The sequence below is a fragment of the Schistocerca nitens genome, chromosome 7, assembly GCF_023898315.1.
Source record: "Schistocerca nitens isolate TAMUIC-IGC-003100 chromosome 7, iqSchNite1.1, whole genome shotgun sequence".
NCBI classification, from domain to species: Eukaryota; Metazoa; Arthropoda; class Insecta; order Orthoptera; family Acrididae; genus Schistocerca; species Schistocerca nitens.
In genome coordinates, this window is record NC_064620.1 from 438,622,974 (window position 1) to 438,644,767 (window position 21,794).

Sequence of the window (21,794 nt, forward strand, 5' to 3'; positions counted from 1 at the left end):
CCAGCAAGAGATGACGTACTATGTTTCATGGTGTGTCATCTGCCCTGATGCCACCCAGTCCGACCATGGGCCCTCCCCACGGGCACCACCCAGCCACAGCAAAGGCCACCTGACAGGATGCCCATTGCCGGGAGCCTGATGCCCCGGGGTGATGGGCATCTACTCCTTGGCGTACATGGGGAGTTAATGGCACAGGCATCTGCAGAGCGATCCCTGTAAGGTCAGAGGGCTACAACCAGAAGGGTACATGGTGGCCCCACCACACGGACTGGCTACCCTGCTGGATACCAGGCACAAATGAGCTAAGAAATCTATTACCATCAAGAGCGCAGAAAGCAATAGTGCACAGAGGATGGACGAAAATGCACCCAGTAGGGTGACCTCACCCAACAGCTGGAGAATGAGCAGAAGTGCAGATCCACGTCAATGAAAGATGTGGGAGGTCTCAGCACATGATGGACACTATGCACCACATAAGGGGCCCTCACCCAATTGGCTCGCTCTTTGGGAAAATTTTGAAAAATGGAGGTCAAACCCAACAGGGGACCATGAAATAAAGGCCAAAATGTGTGAGACTCCTTTTAGTCGCCTCTTACGAGAGGCAAGAATACCTCGGGCCTATTCTAACCCTTGCACCCGCAGGTGGTGTCCTTTGGTGTTACCAGCAGATGTCGAAGCATGTGGCACTGGATTTGGTCATGCTGGATGCATTAAAACAAGTCTCAGAAAGTGCCAATTCCAATGGAGAGAGGGCAGTTGTCAGACTCAGAATTGCTGAATCTGAAGTCCAACTTGCCCCTCTCTGCAGTTGCACAGTAGTGGTGAAACGCTCGACCCTGACTGGCATTGGCCGTACTTGCTGCAAAATCCACTGCCGTCATCAGCAATGTCTCCAGGCATTGTTTGGAGACACCCTTTTTTCAGAAGTGCTGCTAATGGTAAATGACTGTGTTTACTGGAAATTCTTCTGATGGCTTGCCATACTTTTTTAGAACAAGCGGAATGAGTGACGGAGTCCAGGAATGCACGTCAAGGCTTGGTTCTCACAACTCGAAAGGCTGTGATGTTGTCTGCTGTTGGGCAGCATTTAAACCATAGAAGATCTGCATGCCTGTCCTGGATTGCTGAAGGCACTGATCAGTCACCAAGGTATAGGTCATCTCCTAAGATAACCTGAAGGCTTTGGGATGGATAAGTCAGTGGCACAATGGACCATTTGCTCGATGTGGTTCACCCATTCTGGGCACAGTTGCGGTGTTCAGTCACAGCCAGCTTGCTGAAAAGCACCCAGTTACCCTTGCTGATCATCCATTTTGGTGGCTACTGTTCAAGCAATCCTCCTTTCGGTGTGTGGATCCACAATACAAAGTGGTTACTGGACTGAAAGTCATCAGTAGCCTCCCACTGTGCTGAGCCTGCAAGGACTGGTGAGCAGGAAGAGAAGTTGATGACTGAGAACGACCCAGTAGCAGCAGAGAAATAAGTGGGATTGCCTGTGATGAGGATGTAAAGCTCCAAGACACTATGAGGTTCTCCACAACTTAACCCCTGGGGCAAGTATAGGTCAAACCCCGTAATACATTATGGGCATTCAAGTCACCCAGTAGGAGAAACGGGTGGGGGAGTTGTGCGATAAGGCCTGCTGGAGGCTCAGACTCTATTGCTTCCTGTGGAGGTAAATATAGGGAGGAGATAGTGATCTTCTGACCCACATTAATAACAATGGCTACTGCCTGTAAGTCAATAACCAAGGAGAGAACAGAAGAATGGTGTGTGTTAACAACAAACACAGCAACCGCTCCCTCGGTTCTTTCCCCAGTCAGGTCATCCTTTTGGTGGAAGGTATAGCTCCATAGCACAGGGGCGTCAGTGGCTTTTTAATGTGGTGTTACCTGTAAATACAAGCACAAGGGGTGTGCCTGGGCCAGGAGTTTCAGTTCCTGTACATGATCTCAAACTTTTAAACAATGCTGAAGCAGCAACTGTTGAAAATCTTCAGGGTAAATGATAACAGCCAAACAGTTGCAGGATAGAGATTTATTGAAATCCTTAACCACAGTTTCAGTATATCTAAATATACTTTCATCAGAAGCAAAAATACACTAAAATCACATACTGCAGTAGAGATGCATAAAACAATCGTGCCAAATGCCGTGCAGATGGACGTGATATTTTAATTTTAACTACTGATGACGCCTTTGGCAGGATTGTTTTATTCATCTCCACTGCAGGATGTGATTTTAGTGTATTTTTGCTTCTTATGAAGGTATATTTATATATACAATACTGGAGGGGAAAAATCCTTGGTACCAGATGCGGCTAAACACATAGAGTTCCCATTCAGTAAATGGTTCATCATAGAATTCTGCCTGATGAGGGGTAAATCTGAAGTGGGAAGCTTCAGTCCACTGTTTCTGGAGGAGGAAGGCAGCTGAATAGGAGGCTGATGCCAATGCCATTGCAAAATGGGTCGTGAGGTGTTCCATGAGAACTGATCGTCTGTACAAAGGCCACCTGGAAGGGCAAGGACCAGAATGGGAGACTACCACTGACAACCAGAGAGGGTGCAGGGTGTAGCCTACACCTGTGATGAAGCCATGCTGTACTTCAGAACTGGCTGGCACTGAATGACACCCATTGAGTGGGGAACACTAATGTTGGTGGCATGAATTATCTTATCAGACAGATCATGAATGACTTCAACAATACAACCTGACAACGAACGTGTGAACATTACCCAGGAGGTATATAAAGGCCAGTCAGCGGGGTAACGTGGGCATCATGAGGTAGGAAGGGAATGAGAGAATCAATGGGAAGTGGTCACTATCACAGAGGTCATCATGTAGCAATCAGTGTAAGAAAGGAATAAGGCCAGGGAAGTGAGCGAAAGAGCAATGGCACACAAAACGCCATAGGCAGCACTAAAATGTGTAGGAGAACTATCATTAAGAAGGCACAGGTCGTGATACACAAAAAACTGGTCAATGAGGAGCCCCCATCTAGACAAAAAAGCACTGCTCCACAAAATATGATGGACAGTAAAATCCCCAAGGAGGAGGAAGCGAGGGGGAGATGCTGAAGGAGGGGTGTTAGGGCAGCAGGTTTAGGTGTCCTGGCAGGAGGGTGTCAGAGATTCCAAACCATGATTGCAGAGTCGAAGCGGACCCAGATGGCAACTGCTTCCAATGTGACATGAAGGGGGATCCATGTACTAACAACGTCCATATGGATCAATGTCCAAACTCCACCTAAAGCCATCAAGCGCCAACCCAGTTCCAATAGAAAGCACAAGACCCATGAAGGGTCAGTGGGTGAACATCAGTAAACTGAGATTCTTGGAGAATGACACATGGTACCAAGTAACACGAAATAAGGGACTGCAACACTGCAAGGTGATGGTAGTATCCATTACAGTTCCTCTGAATATCGTGCAATGGGGATCCAAATGGGAGGGAAATGTCTGGAGCCAATCACACTGACGAGTCACCAACCATCACCAATGAGGACAAGTTCATATCCATAAATGAAATGTCAGACTCAGGTTGTGAGGGGGCAGATGGCATCTCCAGAAGCACCGGTGGGGCCTTCTTCTCTTTCATAGGTCGCGGAGGGCAGCCCCCCCCCCCCCCCCCCACACACACACACGAGCAACCACACACGCACGTGCAGAGAGAGAGAGAGAGAGAGAGAGAGAGAGAGAGAGAGAGAGAGAGAGAGAGACCAGGCTTCTGCAAGATCTCGAGCAACGAGAGAACGAGCAATCTTGCTGCACACAGGCTGTTAGTCCCGCAGCCAAGTTGCAGTAGCAGGTCTCTGGCCTGGGAGTCACTGGGGGGAGGGATCCCAGGAGGGAGCCCCATCTCTGGAGGGCACCAAAGAAGGATGACGCTTCTCCAGCTGGGGAGGGGGGACCGCAATCAGAGGGGAGGGCATGGGAACTGCAGGGGATGGGACAAGGGAGGGGGGTGGGACTAGGGTAAGGAGGAGGGAGAAAAGGCACAAGAGAGGCAAAGTTAGATGTCATCGACACAGGGTGAAGGTGGTCATATTTCTGATGAGCCTCAGTGTAGGAAAATGATCAAGGGACGTATGCTCCACTATCTTCTTTTCCTTCTCACAAAGTGGGCAATCTGGTGATCGTAGAGAGTGATGGCTGTGATAATTAACACAAACAGGCAGCAGAATACAAGGGCTCCCCTCATGGAGTGGGTCTCCACATTCACTGCACAGCAGTTTCTCCATACTGCGAGAAGATGTATCCGAAACCCAAACACCGAAAACACCTCATGGGCGGTGGAACATATGGCTTCATGTCACACCAATATACTATAACCTTGGCCTTCTCCGGTAGGGTATCTCCCTCAAATGTCAGAATAACGGCACTGGTATTGATGTAATTATCTCTCCATGTGACCTTTCGGAACATGCTGCACAAAATGAATGGCCTGTCATTCAAGACTTGCCCAGAGTTCCTCATCAGTTTCAAGGATGAGGTCCTCATGAAAAATGACTTCCTGGACCATATTCAAAGACTGGCAAGAAGTAATGGACACTGAAATGTTGCCAAGATGGTCACAAGCACAATGGGCTGCAGACTGGGCAGTAGAAGTAGTTCTGATCAACAGTGAACCTGACCACATCTTACTGAGGGACTCCATTTCACCATACTTGCCTTCAGTATTTTCCACAAAAACTAAAAGCATGGTAGCGATGAAAGTGTCCCTATCAGTGCAGACCACGTACAAGGGAAAGCATTTGACCCCAAGCCAGCTAGCCTGGCCATACTGCCAGGGAAGGGAAGGCCACAGCGTCATAAGAAGTGGTACTAAATGATCCATTGCCAACCGAAGAGATGACCGCAGAAGAAAAGCCAGATTTTTGAAACCTAATGTGTTTCATACTCGAAGCATCCATCCTGATACCATGCACACCCAACAAGGGCTCTTCCTGTGGGGACCAACCAGCCACAGCAAGGGTCATCTGGCTTGGCAAGTGTTGCTAGTAGTTCCAATGCTCCAGAATGACAAGCAACCACTCCTAGGCATATACAGGGAGGCAACAGTTTAGGTATCAGAAGTGTGATCCCTTTGTTGTCAGGGGTCTCAGCCAGATGGCTACATAACAGCCCCATCACACAGACTGACTACACATGCTGGTGACCTAGCAGTGTAGGGGGTTACAGCTAGGCAGGAAGAGTGGGAGAGGAATCTATGCCGTAAAAAAAATTCTAGGGAGGAAGTTCTTCCCCAGGTGGCTCAAACTATGGAGAGAAAATTTAGAGGGGGGACCACAAGCATCTAAAAGAAGCGGCCGAGGTGGCCAAAAACTGAAAAGAATACAAGAAACCAGATGGATATCCAGTTTGACATAAGTAACAACAATGAGAGAGGATAAGGAAAGGGTACAGGGGAAGATCGATGACAGGGTGGGAGGGGCACGGGAAAGGAAATGCAGCCCAGGATGGAAGAGTGGGCCACAACAGCTCAGGGCTTGGGCCCAGTGTGCACCATGCACAAACTCGTGAAAGAGCCATGAGCCACCTGGCAGAGGGGAGGGGGGAGTAAGGCATTGTGTAGACATATGGACAGGTATGAGAGTGCCAATGTGACAAACACATCAGGGTTTACTGGGGTGCAGGGAAAGAGGGGTATGCATGAGCTGGTCTGTCCAGCAAGAGGGGAGGTCAAGAAGGGGAAACAGCTTGTTGGTCACATCTCTACAACTGCAGTTTTAAGAGCCAGGAGTAGGGTGGGAGTATGGGCTACATGACACTAGCCCTCAACATTAGCTGACTGGGGTGGGTAAAAGAAAACAGGTTTGTCACTCTGGAAGGATGCACAAAGGGGAGTGTGAGGGAACAGTAGTGGCAAGATCTGGCCCCGCTACTGGCAGTTCAGAGTATGGTGGGGCGGGGCCCTTCTGGCCATTAAGGAGTCACCTCCAACTGCGGCCCAAATTTGTCTATTTGATAGTGTTACATTATGTAAGCCACCTTTTCACTCTTTCTGCTACAGACCAATGGTTGTTTCATATTTTGTGTCTTAACTATGTTACTCTGCTATGTACGAGGGTTGTTTTTTAAGTAAGGGCCGTTTTTATTTTAAAAAAAAGATACAAATACTTTTGTAAAAAAACTTTTATTTTCTGATTCTACACACTTTTACCTATTTTTCTACATAGCTGCCTTGTTTATTTAAGCACTTGTCATACTGTACAACTAAGTATTTAATTCCCTCTTCAAAGAATTCGGCCGCCTGCTCCGACAGCCAAGAGTTCACGGCCGCTTTCACTTCATCGTCGTCATTGAAGCGCTGCCCGCCAAGATGGTGTTTCAGGTACCGGAAAAGGTGAAAATCGCTAGATGCAAGGTTGGGGCTGTATGGTGCATGGTCCAAAACTTCCCAGCCAAAAGAATCAATCAAATCCTGAGTCTTTTGAGAGGTGTGAGGCCTAGCGTTAACGTGCAGGAGCAAAACTCCTTTTGTCAGCATGCCGCTCCTTTTGTTTTGAGTTGCTCAGCGGAGCTTCGTTAGAGTTGCACAGTAGGCATCTGAGTTGATTGTCGTTCATCGTGGCATAAAGTCCACTAGCAAAACACTGCGCCGGTCCGAGAACACAGTTGCCATAATCTTGCGCTTTCACAGCTTCTGTTTGGCTTTGACCTTGACAGGTGAGGTTGTGTGTCGCCATTCCATCGATTGTCGCTTGCTTTCGGGAGTGATATGGGATACCCATGTTTCATCTCCAGTGACAATTTGACTCAACATGTCATCCCCTTCTTTCTCGTAATGAATCAAAAAGTCCAATGAAGTGGCAAATCTCTTCCCTTTGTGGTCCTCTGTGAGGAGTCTGGGTACCCACCGAGAACACAGTTTCTTAAAGTTTAGGTTTTCAGACACAATTTTGTACAAAACCGATCTTGAAACTTGTGGAAATTCCAAAGAAAGAGTGGAAATTGTGAATCTTCTGTCCTCATGAATCTTTGTTTCGACTGCAGCCATCAAATCATCAGTGATCACAGAGGGCCGGCCTGAGAGTTCTTCGTCATGGACGATTTGACAGCCATTTTTAAACTCTCTAACCCACTGACGCACTTTACCTTCACTCATTGCATTCAAGCCATAAACTTCTGTTAACTGACGATGAATTTCTGCAGCTGATAGGCTTCTCTCGGTCAAAAAATGTATCACTGACCATATCTCACACGCGGCGGTCGATTCAATAATCGTAAACATTATAAAGTAGCACAGTGATGCGTACACGTCAGGTACAGAGCTGCAACTTGCATCAGTGTGAACGGGAAGGATGCCGGCAAGTGGCGCGGTGGCTTGTTGCGGCGTCCGCGCGAACTACGGGACTATACGCGCGAACGGCCCTTACTTAAAAACAACCCTCGTACTTACGACAATCATTTGAAAATGGTTACGCAGCAGACTGCACAGTACTGAATGCAGACGTATAGGGATTTTTTAGTCCATCAGAACATCATTCTAATCTGTACATTCAGAGCAAGATTTCTCTTTTATCACAAATATAATTATGAAAAACTTCAGGAATCTTCTATATGTACTTGGTATGGATGAATGTCTTTAATGTGATGGTAAAAACTGACATGAAATGAGTAAATTATCCATGTAACTGATACTGCTCTGGAGAGTACTAATAATTTTCCTGGTAAAGGAGGTTTAATATTCACAAAACTGGTATAGGAACCGTTGAAAGAACTGATAAGTAGCTGATTACACCTGGCGGAAGACACTTTTCAATAACTAAGAAAGAGCAAGGAGTGAGAGATATATTATGGAACACTAGGTGGGGATACACCCCAAATGTTGTCAACTGTCTTCAAGCACTCTTTCTCCTTCCACAAAGAAGACAGAGGCTGTTCTGACTGAAATCTCTCTTAACTACTGTAACACTTTTGCAGATGCTTCTGATGGGCAGACAGATTAAGAATTTTCTGGAGTAATTGGAACAGTGCTAAAATCATTGTCAATGCCTCTGCTTTAGAACTGGCTTCATTTCATTTCATACAGGAGACTCAGTTTAGGGCTGCGTATCTCATTTAGCATAAACTACTAATTATCTATACAGTTTGGAGTTACTAATTTTCCAAGTATTTTTCCTTTACTGCCAAGATTACCTCCAGAACTCTTATCACCTGATCGACATCTTCCTTACATGCCAGTCAACATCCATGTGGTCCAATGCTTTAGCAGTACTCAAAGCTTGAGACAGGATAATTGCAACACACATTCTCCAATATTTCAAACAAAAGTGAGGAATAATAAGTGACACATAAATGTATATAAAAATCTACTACTTTTTGACCATTTGCACTTTTTTACAGTACAAATATACATTCTCACAAATATATACACCAATATGCATACTTCTGCAGCTGCATAAGCTGAGTGAGTGAGTGAGTGTGTGCCAGAAAAAGAGAGAAAGCTAACATCATCAACTGAATGATGCGAGACACTGTTATATTCTTTGAAAAGTGACGTAATAATGGCTTCATTGTTTTGTTTACAATATGTATAGTTCTTCTGTGTTCCATGATGCACATTTGTTTTCTAAGTTTGGTTCATATTTCGTTGTAAAATTGGTTGGTTTTGCATATCAGAGTACTATATTTTACAGGCTACATGATGCTTCGGACTGTAAGACGCATCTTAATTTTTAGGCACTGTTCTTTTTTTTTTAAAAAAAAAAACATAATTTTTACAATTTTTATTATTAGACTGCAAAGCCAGACTAATAAAAATTCATCGTTTATAAAACCAAACTGACCTTTAAAATCCCTGAAAATCATTATCTGAACTTTCCTCTTCCTCCTCACTGTTGTTCTCTTCATATATAAGATGATCTTCACTGCCATTGACAGTGTTACTTATGCCACACTTCTTGAAAGATTTAACAATAATGTCTTCTATCACTCTCGGCCATGACTGTTTCACCCACTGATGCACTTGTGTGATTGTAGATCATTTTAAAGCTCCCTTCAGTGTGAACTCATGTTGGGTTTCATCCATCATCCGTTTGTTCCATTATTCTCTCATACGCAGTTTCAATGGTTTATTTATCAAGACATCATGAGGTTGCAATTGTGAAGTATGTTCTCCTGAAATAACAGCAAGTTCTGTATTTCCCTGTCTCAATTTCTCTTTCACAGAATTTTTCAAATGACTGCTAAACTGATAAAGAAGAAGAACTCTTCTTCAATAAATGATCTTTTCTTCTCTCCAACACACTGTCAATCCATAATTTCATACCAGTCTCGTCCATCCAACCCTTGTCATGTAGAAGAGCAACAACACCTGGCAGTATTACAGAAGGTTTTGCACTTGAAAATGGTCATTGGATTAAGTTTAGCACAATCAGCAAAACATAAAAGGACAACAGTGTAGTGTATTTTTTCATGTCCACTTGTTTTTATAGTTACATTTTAGCACCTTTCATGGCAACAGTTCCATTACTCAGCACATCAAATGTGAGAGGAGTTTTGTCAATATTTGCTATTTGGTTTAAGTCCACACTCATTTTCTTTCAATGTTGAATAATAAAGCAATTGTAAAGATAATATTTTCTCTTCACACAGTTGTGGCATTTGCTGAGATATTTTGGTTTTGATTCGCATGCTAAGTCCATGACACTTCACAAAACTGTAGCAGCAACCAACTCCACCCTTTAAGTCTGTTAAATTCCACAGTAGTGCTAGTTTATGAGTATGTATTTGAATAACTTTTGTATTAATTCCAATGCCAGTGTTCTTGAATTCATTTCAATATGCCATCTTCTAGTTTTGGCAACTTGGCAGTCAGTTCTCAATTGCCCCTTTAGTCTACTTCAATTTTTGCAGTTCTTCTTCACTAGCCCACAAATCATGAATGGCTTTTCTGTTGCTTAAGGGCCAAAATGCCGTTCAGCTGCTCTGTTTCCATGTTGTTCTGCATATGCTACTACTTTCAATTTATAGCCTGCATCACATGAATAATTTTTATTTTTTTCCATTACAAAACTTGTTACTAACAAAAACATTGTACTATTACCAACAACACAAATCAGTTTCAATTCAAGTTCACTGGCACTGTAGACTGCAATGACGCATCACAGGGTTTATAATGGTTGGGCAGGAGGAAGACAGTGTTTGCAAGCCTCTGAATACCAACAATTCATGTTCGTCGCATCGGTGCACTGCTGTTTCAGTTAAATCCAGTATTGTTAGACAGAGATAGGTCCCCTGTGGCATTGAATGTGTGGCAATTTTTAAGACTGGCAGGGATTTTAAATCAAACACTGGACATTTGTATATTAATTTCAAGTGTAAGACACACCTGAATTTTGGAGGCAATTTTTCGAAGAAAAAAGTGTGTCATAGTCTATAAAACATGGCAATGGGGAGAAAAACATGTTTCAAATTACTGGCATCATACAGCACATCTCTAGTACTACTGACATTCATTGTGCCAGTTATTGGCAAACAGAACAGATTCAAAGAAAGATGGAAATGTATGTTTCCACATTTCAAACAAGGGAATCTCCAGGTAGGAATATCAGCAGTATAGGAAGAGATAGTTCAGTATTTACTATAAAGATGACACTTTAAGTTGCAGACAGGCACAATTAAAAGACACTTACACATAAGATTTTGACCACAGTCTTCGTCAGAAAAAGAGAAACACGCACCCCTCATTCACACAAACAAGACTGCCAATTGTGGCAGCTCTGGCCAGAATGCCATCACATTCTGGCCTGAGCTGCTGCAGATGATGGTCATGTGAGCGAGGTATGCTTGATTGCATGAATGAAGGGTGTGTGCATCTCTTTTTCTGATGAAGGCTGTGGTCGGAAGCTTGGATTATGTTGCCTACAAGACCTAAATAGTTCAATGGAAGATGGAGATCCACATAAATTAATTTGATTTTTGGAATCATTTATCTGGGTTATTAGGACCTGCCTCTGATTTTGGAGGCTTTTATATGCACCATGGCACAGCAACAGAAAGAAATGCATTTCAGAAAAAAGGAAAAAGGAAGAGAGAGAGAGAGAGAGAGAGAGAGAGAGAGAGAGAGAGAGAGAGAGAGAAATTGTTTTTCATTGTATATAAGTGTTGTCTTTCCTGAAGGTACTTGTCTGGAGTGTAGCCTTGTACAGTACGTCATTCAGACAAGAAGAGATTATCTAACGATAAGATGAGTAATGGGGAGGTACTGAGTTGAACTGGGGAGAAAAGAAATTATGGCACAAGTTAACTATAAGCAGTCATTGGTTGACAGGACATATCTCAAGGTATGAAGAAATTATTGATTTGGTAACCAGGGCAAATGTGGAGGATAAAAATTATAAAGGGAGAGCAATATTTAGCTACAATAAGTCAGTTCAAATGGGTCAGTACTTAGGCAAAGATGAAGAGACTTGCACAGGATATATAAATGTGGACAGCCACATCCAAAAAACATCTTCAGACTGAAGACCACAACAATGTTCACAGCACTGCTGACATATTATGACATCCACTAAACCCAGCTAGTGGACCTTTCTGATACATTACATTTATTTATATAGTGGCCACAACTTGTCTGTAAATGAGGAGGGTTGTTTCCTTATTTTCATTTGTTGCTTCAAATAGGAAATTTTCAGTATTATAATATTCTCATGAAATTCGTCGTAAATTATCCACTGGTGTTCCAAAGATATACAACTCTTCACTACACTACTAAATGAAACAGCGACCCCCCCCCCCCCTCTGCCCTACCCCTCTACCCCTCCCAATTGCTCTTAAATTTTGTTTGATAAGTGGCAAATTATACTGTGGTAAAACACTGTCTACAATTTACCCTTGTTTAAAAACAAATCAAATAAATAATCAGCAAACAATGTGTGCAACTGACATATGGAATAACTAACCAACTAGCTGGATAAAAAAGGCAATATGAATGCAATCCAAACACGAAATTTTCAAATTGTTTCAGAAAATATAAGTTTTACACTGGTCACATGTAGCTATCTACATACATTTCAGCATGTTAGTTTGCAGTTCGTTGTGAGGATACATGTCATAGAAATGATTGCACAGTTTTTTTAATTAAATGTGTGTTCCCATACAGCTATTAAAAACTTACCCAATGTTGCAAAGACTGAAAACAAGCTGTCAACTACACTATCCATTATACTTTCCATTTCGGTGTCCTTGATCTCACCCCTATTTATAGCTGGAAAAGAAAATATCACTATAAGTAAAGTGAAATTACATTAGTGGAAGCAAATAACGTTTATCATTACCAGAATACATACCATAGTATGATACAGAATCACTATTCTGGTGCTTTAGAATGAACATATCATCTTCCAAGGAAATGAAATTCAGATACTGATCATACACCTGTCACAAAAGAGAATTAATAGGAACGCTATCACGGAACTACAAATGTCACTAAAATACAGAATGATATCATACACAATACCTTTTGTATCTGAGACACACAGTTTGCTTGCAGTGCAGCTGATGCTAAATCTTCAAGTTTCTGTCTTGAAATTGGCGATATAAAATTTAAGTGATAAGCATCATACAAATTATTTTGAAAGTCTTGGCTGATACGGCCTAAATTTTCTTCAGTGGGAAGACAGAAGTATACTGCCGGAACATCTGGTATTGGATCTCTGTCCGAGTGAAGCTGCCTATAACGATAACGATAAGATTCTGAAATGACTCCAACAAGAATGGAATACAGCTAAAATCGATGGAATTGAAGAATAGTCGGTATACTTGTTTCGGTAATTCACTTACACATGAAGAGTTACTCCCAGCTCTCTTAGCTCCTTTATGGACACCAGCGGAGAAATTATGTCCTGACCACATCTATCATAAATGAGGATTTTAAACACGGGTTCCGCAGACTGGGTTTTCGAATGAGGCTGGTTCAAGTTTAGCATCTGCTTTAAAGCACCTTAAAATAATGAGACATGACATAAACATTACCTACCATAACCAAACCTGGTTCGAATCACTTGTCATCACTGCTGCACGCTTCCAAAAATGTTACCATTTTGACTTACCAATCTGTTTTTCTCGTAATGTCAGCATTTTGTTGGTTGCAAAAGTCGTAGATTACGCTCTAGTAACAAAAAAGCCGTCGTATATCTCACAACACTCTTTTTCCCATCCAAAACACGTTTTTCGCTCTACATTTGTTTTGCTACCGTGTAAAACAACACGTACGTCATAATATCTTTGTCATACGTTTCGCGTTTGAGTCGTCTTTGTAACATTTGCGAAACGTGGCGTCCATTTTCCTCAAAATAGGAAAAGTAAGGTATTGGAGCTACTGTTTGAAGTTTAGTAACTCGGAATGGGTTCCACAAAGAAACATAAACACAGTGAATCAAAGAAAAAGAAACATCGTAGTAGATCACGAAGTCCCGAGAGGAAGGAAAGGCATCGCCATCACAAGAAACATCATAAGGAGAAAAAGAAAGACAAACTAACTTCGAAAGAAAGAAATGGAGAATATGCGCCGAAGCACGACAGCTACGAAAGCGAAGGTAAGATCTGATAACTTTTAAGGGTTACATTTATTGTCAGACTGGATATTGGTCATAATATGCGGACTGTGTGGACACTGAAAAAAGATGGCCAAAGAGAGGAACTTTGTTGATCTAGCGTTTTCTTGTTTATTTACACCAATACTCTACAACTCACCAAGAAATGTATGAAATAGCATAATTCTTATTACACCTTGTATTAAATTTTCTTGTTGTTGCACTCGCATTTAGCAAGAGAAGATTGACTGCTTAAAAGCTTCTATGAGCGCCGTAAGTACCATCTAATCTTTTTCTAGCGGTTGCTGCAGGAACGATAATTAGATTCTTAATTTAATACTGGTTCGTGACACTTTTTAAGAAGGCATTTGCTGGGCTATTAGCGTATCTTCAAGCGTCTACAGTTTCTCAGCACTTCGGTGACACTCTTCCGCAAGTCAGGCAGATCAGTGACCGTATGTGCTGCCCATTTTGTGTAAAATAATTATCCCCTGTAAGTCCTATTGGTATTATATCTAAGCACGTGAGGAATATTGTAGGATGATCCGTACAAGTGATTTTTAAGTAATCTCTCTTGTAAATTTACTGCATTTCCTCAGTATCCTACTGGTCAATGAACTGATGCCTGCCAGCTGCTTTGCCTATCATTGAGCCCTTATCATTCCATTTCATATCACTGAAACTGTTGCATCCGGTTACTTAAACGAGTTAACTGAGTGTATGATTTGTTTATATTGTAGTCCCACAGTGCTAGATCTCCGCATTTTATGAGGAGTGAAATTTAACATTTGTAGACATTTAAAGCAAACTGCCAATCTTTGAACCATATCTAACACTTATCAAGATTTGACTGAACAGTTCTTCAGCTTTTTGCAGATAATACTCCGTTACTGAGAAATGCATCTGCAGAGGTCATGAAGTTACTGCTAACATTGTCTGCCAGGTTTTAATACCAAGGGAGGTCTCTTGGATTCGAGAGGGCGGTGGATCAAACCCATGTCTGGCCATCCTGATTTTGGTTTTCCCTAAATCGCTTCAGGCAAATGCTGGGATGGTTCATTTGAAAGAGCACAGCTGGTTTCCTTCCCCATCTTTCCCTAATCTGATGGGACTTATGACCATGCTTTTTGGTCGCCCCCCCCCCCCTCCCCAAATCAGTCAACCATGTTATCAGTACGCAACGTGGTCCACAACACACTTTTGTGGGGATGCATCTGAAGCTACTTCTGCATTTGATGTTAACTCCATCCAAGACAACTTGCTGCATTCTGCATGTAGAGGAACTCTCACTCAATAATGCTCAAAGTTGTGCTTTTTGTTAATAAATGTTGGTGTGCTGTGTCACTGACTTGTGGTTTTGGGAAGTTCAGATTTTCATGCTCCATGACTTTGAGAATGTCACAAGAGAAAAGCCCAGGCTGGGGTTTGCTTGATTAATGTTTTGGAATGCATGCTGGATGCCACGGAGGGTGTCATTCTCTTGGAGATACTTCATTATGTTTTAACTCTGCAGTTGTCAGTGATACTGGATGCTAGATTTGAGGGTAACTTCTGCTACCCTTCTTGTAAACTGGCCTTGCTTCCTTCTAACCACTTGGCACAGATGAAACATTTTTGTGTATTGCATTATTCATCAATTGCACAGAAGGTGAAAACTAAGTATTTCGCAAATGAAAGTTATTACGTTCTTAGTTTGATTGTAGGCTAAAAGTTTTCACTTAATGTGGGATGCTATGGTAAGTACATTGAATATGATATGAAGTAATGACCCAGAAGTGTGTAATTGCTGCTTTGCAAGGAAGCCAATTTGTTTGCATTACAGCATTGTTTCCAGTATAATTAGATTCGAGTACTTTTGAGGATCAACAAGTCATTCTTGCTGCATTCCTGTAAGACTATAACAGTAGAAGCCGGCCGAAGTGGCCGCGCGGTTCTGGCGCTGCAGTCTGGAACCGCGAGACCGCTACGGTCGCAGGTTCGAATCCTGCCTCGGGCATGGATGTGTGTGATGTCCTTAGGTTAGTTAGGTTTAAGTAGTTCTAAGTTCTAGGGGACTAATGACCTCAGCAGTTGAGTCCCATAGTGCTCAGAGCCATTTGAACCATTTTTATAACAGTAGAGGTTGATATTACATTGGTTCAGACTCTCTCGCCTTTTCCAGGAGCCAGTATAGGTGCAGATTATAGACATGACATGAATTACATTGACATTTCTCATTCTTAAAGCTTTTTTCATCCAAGAATCATCTCACAATGATATAGAAATTTCATGGTAATAAAGTGAACATCAAGAACTCAGAATATAGATATAGCCTACACACAGAACATAAGTATGCTCTATGCATGTAACACAGGTGAACTTTGGTTCAGATTTGTTATTAGTATAAATCATGCTAAAATTCCACTCCTTATATAGCTCCTGATAAATGAAAAGTCTCAATGCTCACAATTTTACACACACACACACACACACACAGTGTTTTGATGTCTTTACACTGCCAGTTTTCTTTTAATGTCCTATCATTTCAGCCACAGCTGTGAACATATTAAATTATATATGTTTACAGTTTATAATCCAGAAATAAAACACTAATAATTCTAATGATTTAGAGCTGTATCTCTTATTGTTAAAAAGTCAGTTATGTTGCTGGGTAGGCTAGTAAACACTTAAATTTAACCCATATTTTTGATTTAATCAAAACCTAATATTTACTGTCACTGCAAATGTAGTTTTGTTTGTGTCATATTATATTTCTCAATGCCATCTCATCACTGTTACACTGACTGGCACAGAAAATGCAACACTCAATAAATGATGTGTAATCATTTTATAATTATCAATTTAATCAAAGTGAAGGACTTCAATGAATTTTTTGAGATGGGTTATGTTGTTGGCATTGCTTTTCGGGCAAACAGTGAAGTGTTGATTGTTTATTGCACTAGTCCCAATTGTTGTTTCCCATGCAACCTGGAAAACACACCAATGAATGTGACTGAGTAATGTTTTCCCACTCTTGTAGCGCTTATTGTTGTACCCAGAATTTTTCCCCTTTGAGTCATATGTGTTTGTAGGATTTTTCTGTAATTTTTGTAATTGGCTTTCTACAGTAAACATGCCGTTAAGCCCTGAACAAGCTGTGAAAACTGTCGCTTTGGTGGAAGATGGCCACAGCATGCACTACATTGCAGAAGTGTTGAGGACTACACCTTCCACGATTTCCAGAACTGTATGAAGGTGCAGGGAAACTGGAGCCTTTGCAAGGAGACCAAGAGCAAGCCCGAGAAGAGCAACACCGCAGAGAGATGACTGCTTTTTACAACTTCAGGTTCTGCAACCATCACACCACTGCTATTGAAGCACGGACTCATCAGAGCATTGCACAGCTCATCTACATTTTGCAAGGAAAATCTTGGCTGGACAACACAACAGTGGACTCAAGTGATTTTCATAGATGAGTCGTGATTTGGCGTCAATTACCTGACCGAAGCGAGAGGGTCTGGAGAAGGCCAGGGAAAAGGTATTTCCCTTGCACTTTCTCATCCAGGATGCCTTTTCAGGGTGGTTCTGTGGTGGTGTGGGCAGGAATCAATACAGCTGCAGGTACAGATTTTGTCTTTCTGGGGCACAGGAGCCTTACCAGTCGTTGGTATGTTGAGGAAAGCCTTCTGGAGCATGTTGTGCCTTTCACTCCATTTATTGGTAATGATTTTACTCATGCTCACCCACATGGTGTGAGAATTGTGCAAGAGTTCTTGAATGAAACAGGGATTCATTCTATGGATTGGCCTGATCGAAGCCCTGATTTGAATCCTACTGAGCATGTTTGGGACCAGCTGGGGAGAAGAGCCCATCACCACTATCCAGAGATCCTCCAGGATCTACATATTGCCTTCCTAGAAGAATGTGATACGATTCATGAACAGGGCATTACCACATTAATTATGAGCATGCTTGAAAGGTTGAATGTCATCATTGGTGCAAGAGGTGACACTAAATGCTTTTGAAGGTGCGAATAGAGGTCTCGGAGATCATCTACAAGGTCTGTGAGGGAAACTGTGATGTGTATAACAGATGTACATTACCTTTAGCAACTTACTCAAATTTCCTTGAAGTGTGCAGTTCTGGCTTAATTACCGTATTTACTCGAATTTAAGCCACACTCAAATCTAAGCCGCAGCTGAAAAATGAGACTCAAAATCGAGGAAAAAAAAAATTCCCGGATCTAAGCCGCACCTGAAATCTGAGACTCGAAATACAAGGGGAGAGAAAAAATGGCTCTGAGCACAATGGGACTTAACATTTATGGTCATCAGTCCCCTAGAACTTAGAACTACTTAAACCTAACTAACCTAAGGACGTCACACAACACCCAGTCATCAAGGGGAGAGAAAAGTTTAGGCCGCACCTCCAAATTGAAAAAAAGTTGGTCCATTGTAATATGGGACACAATTTAGGTCGAATGAGTGACGATGCAGCTATAGTAGTTTGGTTCGAGTCGTAGGCTTAGCAGTTAAGCTTTACCAGGTAGCCGTTGCTATGCGTCAGGTGCTCCGTCCGTATTTATACGGGTACCCTTCCTTTTTCACGTGCTTTGTCTGGTTTGATGTGATTGCTTATTTTTCTTTGATCTGATAAGTGCCGTTCTCTTTGTTATAGGTGTTTACCTCACTCAAAGCTGGAAATGCATTACTGTACTGTGTCATGCATTGTTTGTCGCATTCTGATAATGAGCGTTTACGACCTGTTGCCGCTCGTGGCATGGCTTGCTTTTGTGCGTACTACCGCCACTTACAATTTTTTTTTTTTTTTTTTAAAGAGAGAGATAGAGGAAGGAATCGGCTCATTAGCGAAACAATGGCAAGAGATTGCTATTTGTTGTTACTTACGGAAATACGGAAGCGTCCGGTCCTGCCCGTCTGCTTTGACGCATGACGACACAAATATGGCGGAAACGACCATAAACCACGATTCCAATATGGCGCATATAAAGTCGGTACGTACACATTATGGGATCGAAAATACATCGAAAAACAAACACACACACTTTCCACAAACCCCCCAGGGTATCCACAACTCTTTTGTGGATACGTGCGTAGCGAACACGGGACCCCGAGCTGATGTGGCCTTCCTTCCTTTCCGGGCTGCATACCTTCCCTTTCCGCATCCTTCCCCATCCCCCATCTTCGCCCCCCCCCCCCCCCTCACCTCTGGCTCTTTCCTTCCTTTTCTCCCCCTCTGGGGGAATGGTTTGTGCCTACGTCCGGAGACGGACGCTCGTAAATGCACCACATTCTTCGCCTTCTTTACTTGTAAGTCTTCGTCCTTCCCTTGTCCCTCTCTTTTCCTTACCTCTTCTCTCTACCCTTTTCTCCGTTGCGGCGTTTGAGACCTCTTCTTTCCTTTCCCTTTCCCTTTCTCTTTCTTCCTCCCTGTGCGTGTCTGAAGGCCGACCCACGCACTTCCATGCGTAGCCGGTGACGGGGTAACGCGTAATTCCCCGCCCCGGGTAGACAGGTAGGACACGTACGTACCCCCTGGTAACGGCCAGGCCCAGGGAGGGGTGATTACCCGAGCTGATACCTTCCGAAAGTGCCGATTGGTCCCTCCGTCCGTTTGTCGGGAGGTGTGACCTGAGGTGTGAACAATCACCTAAGGCGGGAGTGCCCTCAGAGAGGGCCCCCACAAGGGAGGAGCGCGCCATCGGAGACGCCGGTAATCATGGGGGATTCTTCCGCAATGGTTTCCTCATCTTCCACTATGTCTGCTCACAAACGTAAGTTCACTGAGTCTCAACCACAGTCAGTTCTTCCATCGTTGCCACAGTTCCTTGTTGTTTCTCGGTCTGACGAATGTCACAACTTCTCCACAGTCAACCCTTTCATAATTCAGAAAGGTGTCGACGCAATTGCAGGTCCTGTAAAGTCTTGTTCCAGATTACGGAATGGCACCCTGTTGTTAGAAACACACAGTGCCCTCCAGGCACAAAAATTGCTGCGTACCTCACTACTACACACTTTCCCTGTCCGGGTGGAACCGCACCGTACCTCAAATTCCTCGCGTGGAGTTGTTTATACACGCTCCCTCGATGGACTGTCTGACGAAGAAATTCAGCACTACCTGTCAGACCAGGGCGTAACGGCTGTTCATAGGGTTATGAAAAGGGTTGACACGAAGATCATTCCAACCCGCACTGTCTTTTTGACATTTGACAAAGTGCAACTCCCATCGAAAATCAAAGCAGGCTATGAGATAATTTCCGTTCGTCCTTACGTCCCAAACCCTACGCGTTGCTATCGGTGCCAGCGATTCAATCACACCAGCCAGTCCTGTTCTAATCCGGCCAAATGTGTTACGTGTGGCAGGGATGCCCATGAGGGTGCTTGTCCACCTCCATCCCCTCGCTGCATCAACTGTATGGGTGACCACGCTGCTTCCTCTAGAGATTGCCCAGTTTTTAAGGACGAAAAGCTCATCCAGGAAATAAGAGTGAAGGAAAAGGTGTCGACCTTTGCTGCTCGGAAGTTGTTCGCCAGTCGACAGCCCACCGTGCCTCAGACAGGCAAATACAGCACTGTCCTTGCTTCTCCTCGGCCAACAAAGGAGGCGGCCACGCAGACTTGCGACCTCACCTTTAGTGCCACGGTCGTCCGATCGGCCAGCGCAAAGATCGCCCGTTCAACTTCACCACTTTCGCCTGCCCACTCTTTGGCTCACCCTTCGTCGGGTTCTGCTAAATCTCGAGCCCAAAAGTCAGACACCAAGTCTTCGAAGAAAGAGCATACTCGTGAAGAGTTTTTACGTACGGCAACTTCACCACCATCGGTTCCTCCTTCCTCTAAACCTCATACTTCCAAGAAGGCTACAAAGAAACCCAGTTCCTCTCCTTCTCCGCCAAGGCGTGTCCCATCCACAGCGCCACCTGGCGGAAATCGCCCTCGGCCGTCTTCTGTGTCGCCGAGGCGCACTGCTGGTGGCCGGTCAACCGGCCGATCGCTGGTGGCAGGAGCTGCTCCTGACCAACCTATGGATCAGGATCTTCTGCCTTCGGCCGAATGCCATTCCATGCTGTCGGTCGCAAGCTCTGAGCAGTCGTTGAGTTGACAGCACCCTTGGTCACATTCCTCCATTTTCTGTTCACCCTATGTCCATTATCCACTGGAATATCCGCGGCATTCGAGCCAATCGGGATGAATTGTCGATCCTCTTACGATCCTACTCGCCGGTCATCTTCTGTCTTCAGGAAACAAAGCTGCGTCCTAATGACCGCTTTGTTCTCCCTCATTTTCAGTCCGTCCGATATGACCTCCCCTCTGTGGAAGGCACTCCAGCCCATGGAGGACTCATGATTCTTCTCCATGATACTCTCCATTATCATCCAATCCCCTTAGACAGTTCCTTCCAAGCTGTCGCCGTCCGTGTTTCCCTTTCTGGATACACGTTCTCTCTTTGTACTGTATACATTCCATCGTCCACACCAATGGCACGAGCTGATCTCCTTCATCTTCTTGGTCAGCTTCCACCCCCCTATTTGCTGGTTGGGGACTTCAATGCCCACCACCCGCTTTGGGGATCTCCACATCCTTGTCCACGTGGCTCCCTATTGCTAGACGTCTTCCACCAAGCGGATCTAGTTTGCCTCAACACTGGGGTCCCCACGTTTTTGTCTGCCTCCACGACAAATTTATCTCATTTGGACCTTGCGATCGGTACTGTTCCGCTTGCTCGGCGCTTCGAATGGTTCGCCCTTGATGATACACACTCGAGTGACCACTTTCCATGTGTCCTTCGGCTGCAGCCTCAACTGCCATATATGCGCCCGCGACGCTGGAAGTTTGCCCAAGCCGATTGGACACTTTTTTCGTCTCTAGCGACATTCGATGACCGTCGCTTTCCCAGCGTCGACGATGAGGTCACACATATTACCGACGTTATTCTTACAGCTGCGGAACGTTCCATTCCACGCACCTCCGAATTGCCCCGGCGCCCCCCAGTTCCTTGGTGGAACGAGGCATGCCGTGACGCAATCCGTGAGCGGCGACGTGCTCTTCGCATTTTCCGTCACCATCCTACTTTAGCAAACTGTATCCGCTATAAGCAACTCCGTGCGCGATGCCGTCGCGTCATCCGCGATAGCAAGAAGGCAAGCTGGCAATTCTTTATTAGCTCCTTTAACACCTTCACTCCCTCCTCGGAAGTTTGGAGTCGGCTTCGACGGTTCTCAGGCGCGCCTAGTTTCTCCCCGGTCTCTGGGC

At 44.0% G+C, this 21,794-nt stretch overlaps 2 protein-coding genes across 5 annotated transcripts in view; one reads left to right on the forward strand and one right to left on the reverse strand.

The window, feature by feature from the left end:
- LOC126195374 (protein sly1 homolog) overlaps positions 1 to 13,341 on the reverse strand; it is a 178,440-nt gene extending 165,099 nt beyond the window's left edge. For 2 of the 4 annotated variants that reach the window (XM_049933950.1, XM_049933951.1), the window contains exons 1-5: positions 13,060 to 13,341; positions 12,791 to 12,950; positions 12,468 to 12,681; positions 12,298 to 12,385; positions 12,126 to 12,215 (exon numbers count right to left, since the gene is read on the reverse strand). In XM_049933950.1, the coding sequence (XP_049789907.1) occupies positions 12,126 to 12,215; positions 12,298 to 12,385; positions 12,468 to 12,681; positions 12,791 to 12,950; positions 13,060 to 13,087 (580 nt within the window). In that variant the 5' untranslated portion in view covers positions 13,088 to 13,341. The remainder of the gene's footprint in view (positions 1 to 12,125; positions 12,216 to 12,297; positions 12,386 to 12,467; positions 12,682 to 12,790; positions 12,951 to 13,059) is intronic. The other 2 variants (XM_049933949.1, XM_049933948.1) reach the window with 1 other exon arrangement.
- The window catches only part of LOC126195373 (U4/U6.U5 tri-snRNP-associated protein 1), an 84,120-nt gene continuing 75,578 nt past the window's right edge, over positions 13,253 to 21,794 (forward strand). The window contains exon 1 of the mRNA XM_049933947.1: positions 13,253 to 13,545. Coding sequence (XP_049789904.1) covers positions 13,353 to 13,545 — 193 coding nt within the window. The 5' untranslated portion in view covers positions 13,253 to 13,352. The remainder of the gene's footprint in view (positions 13,546 to 21,794) is intronic.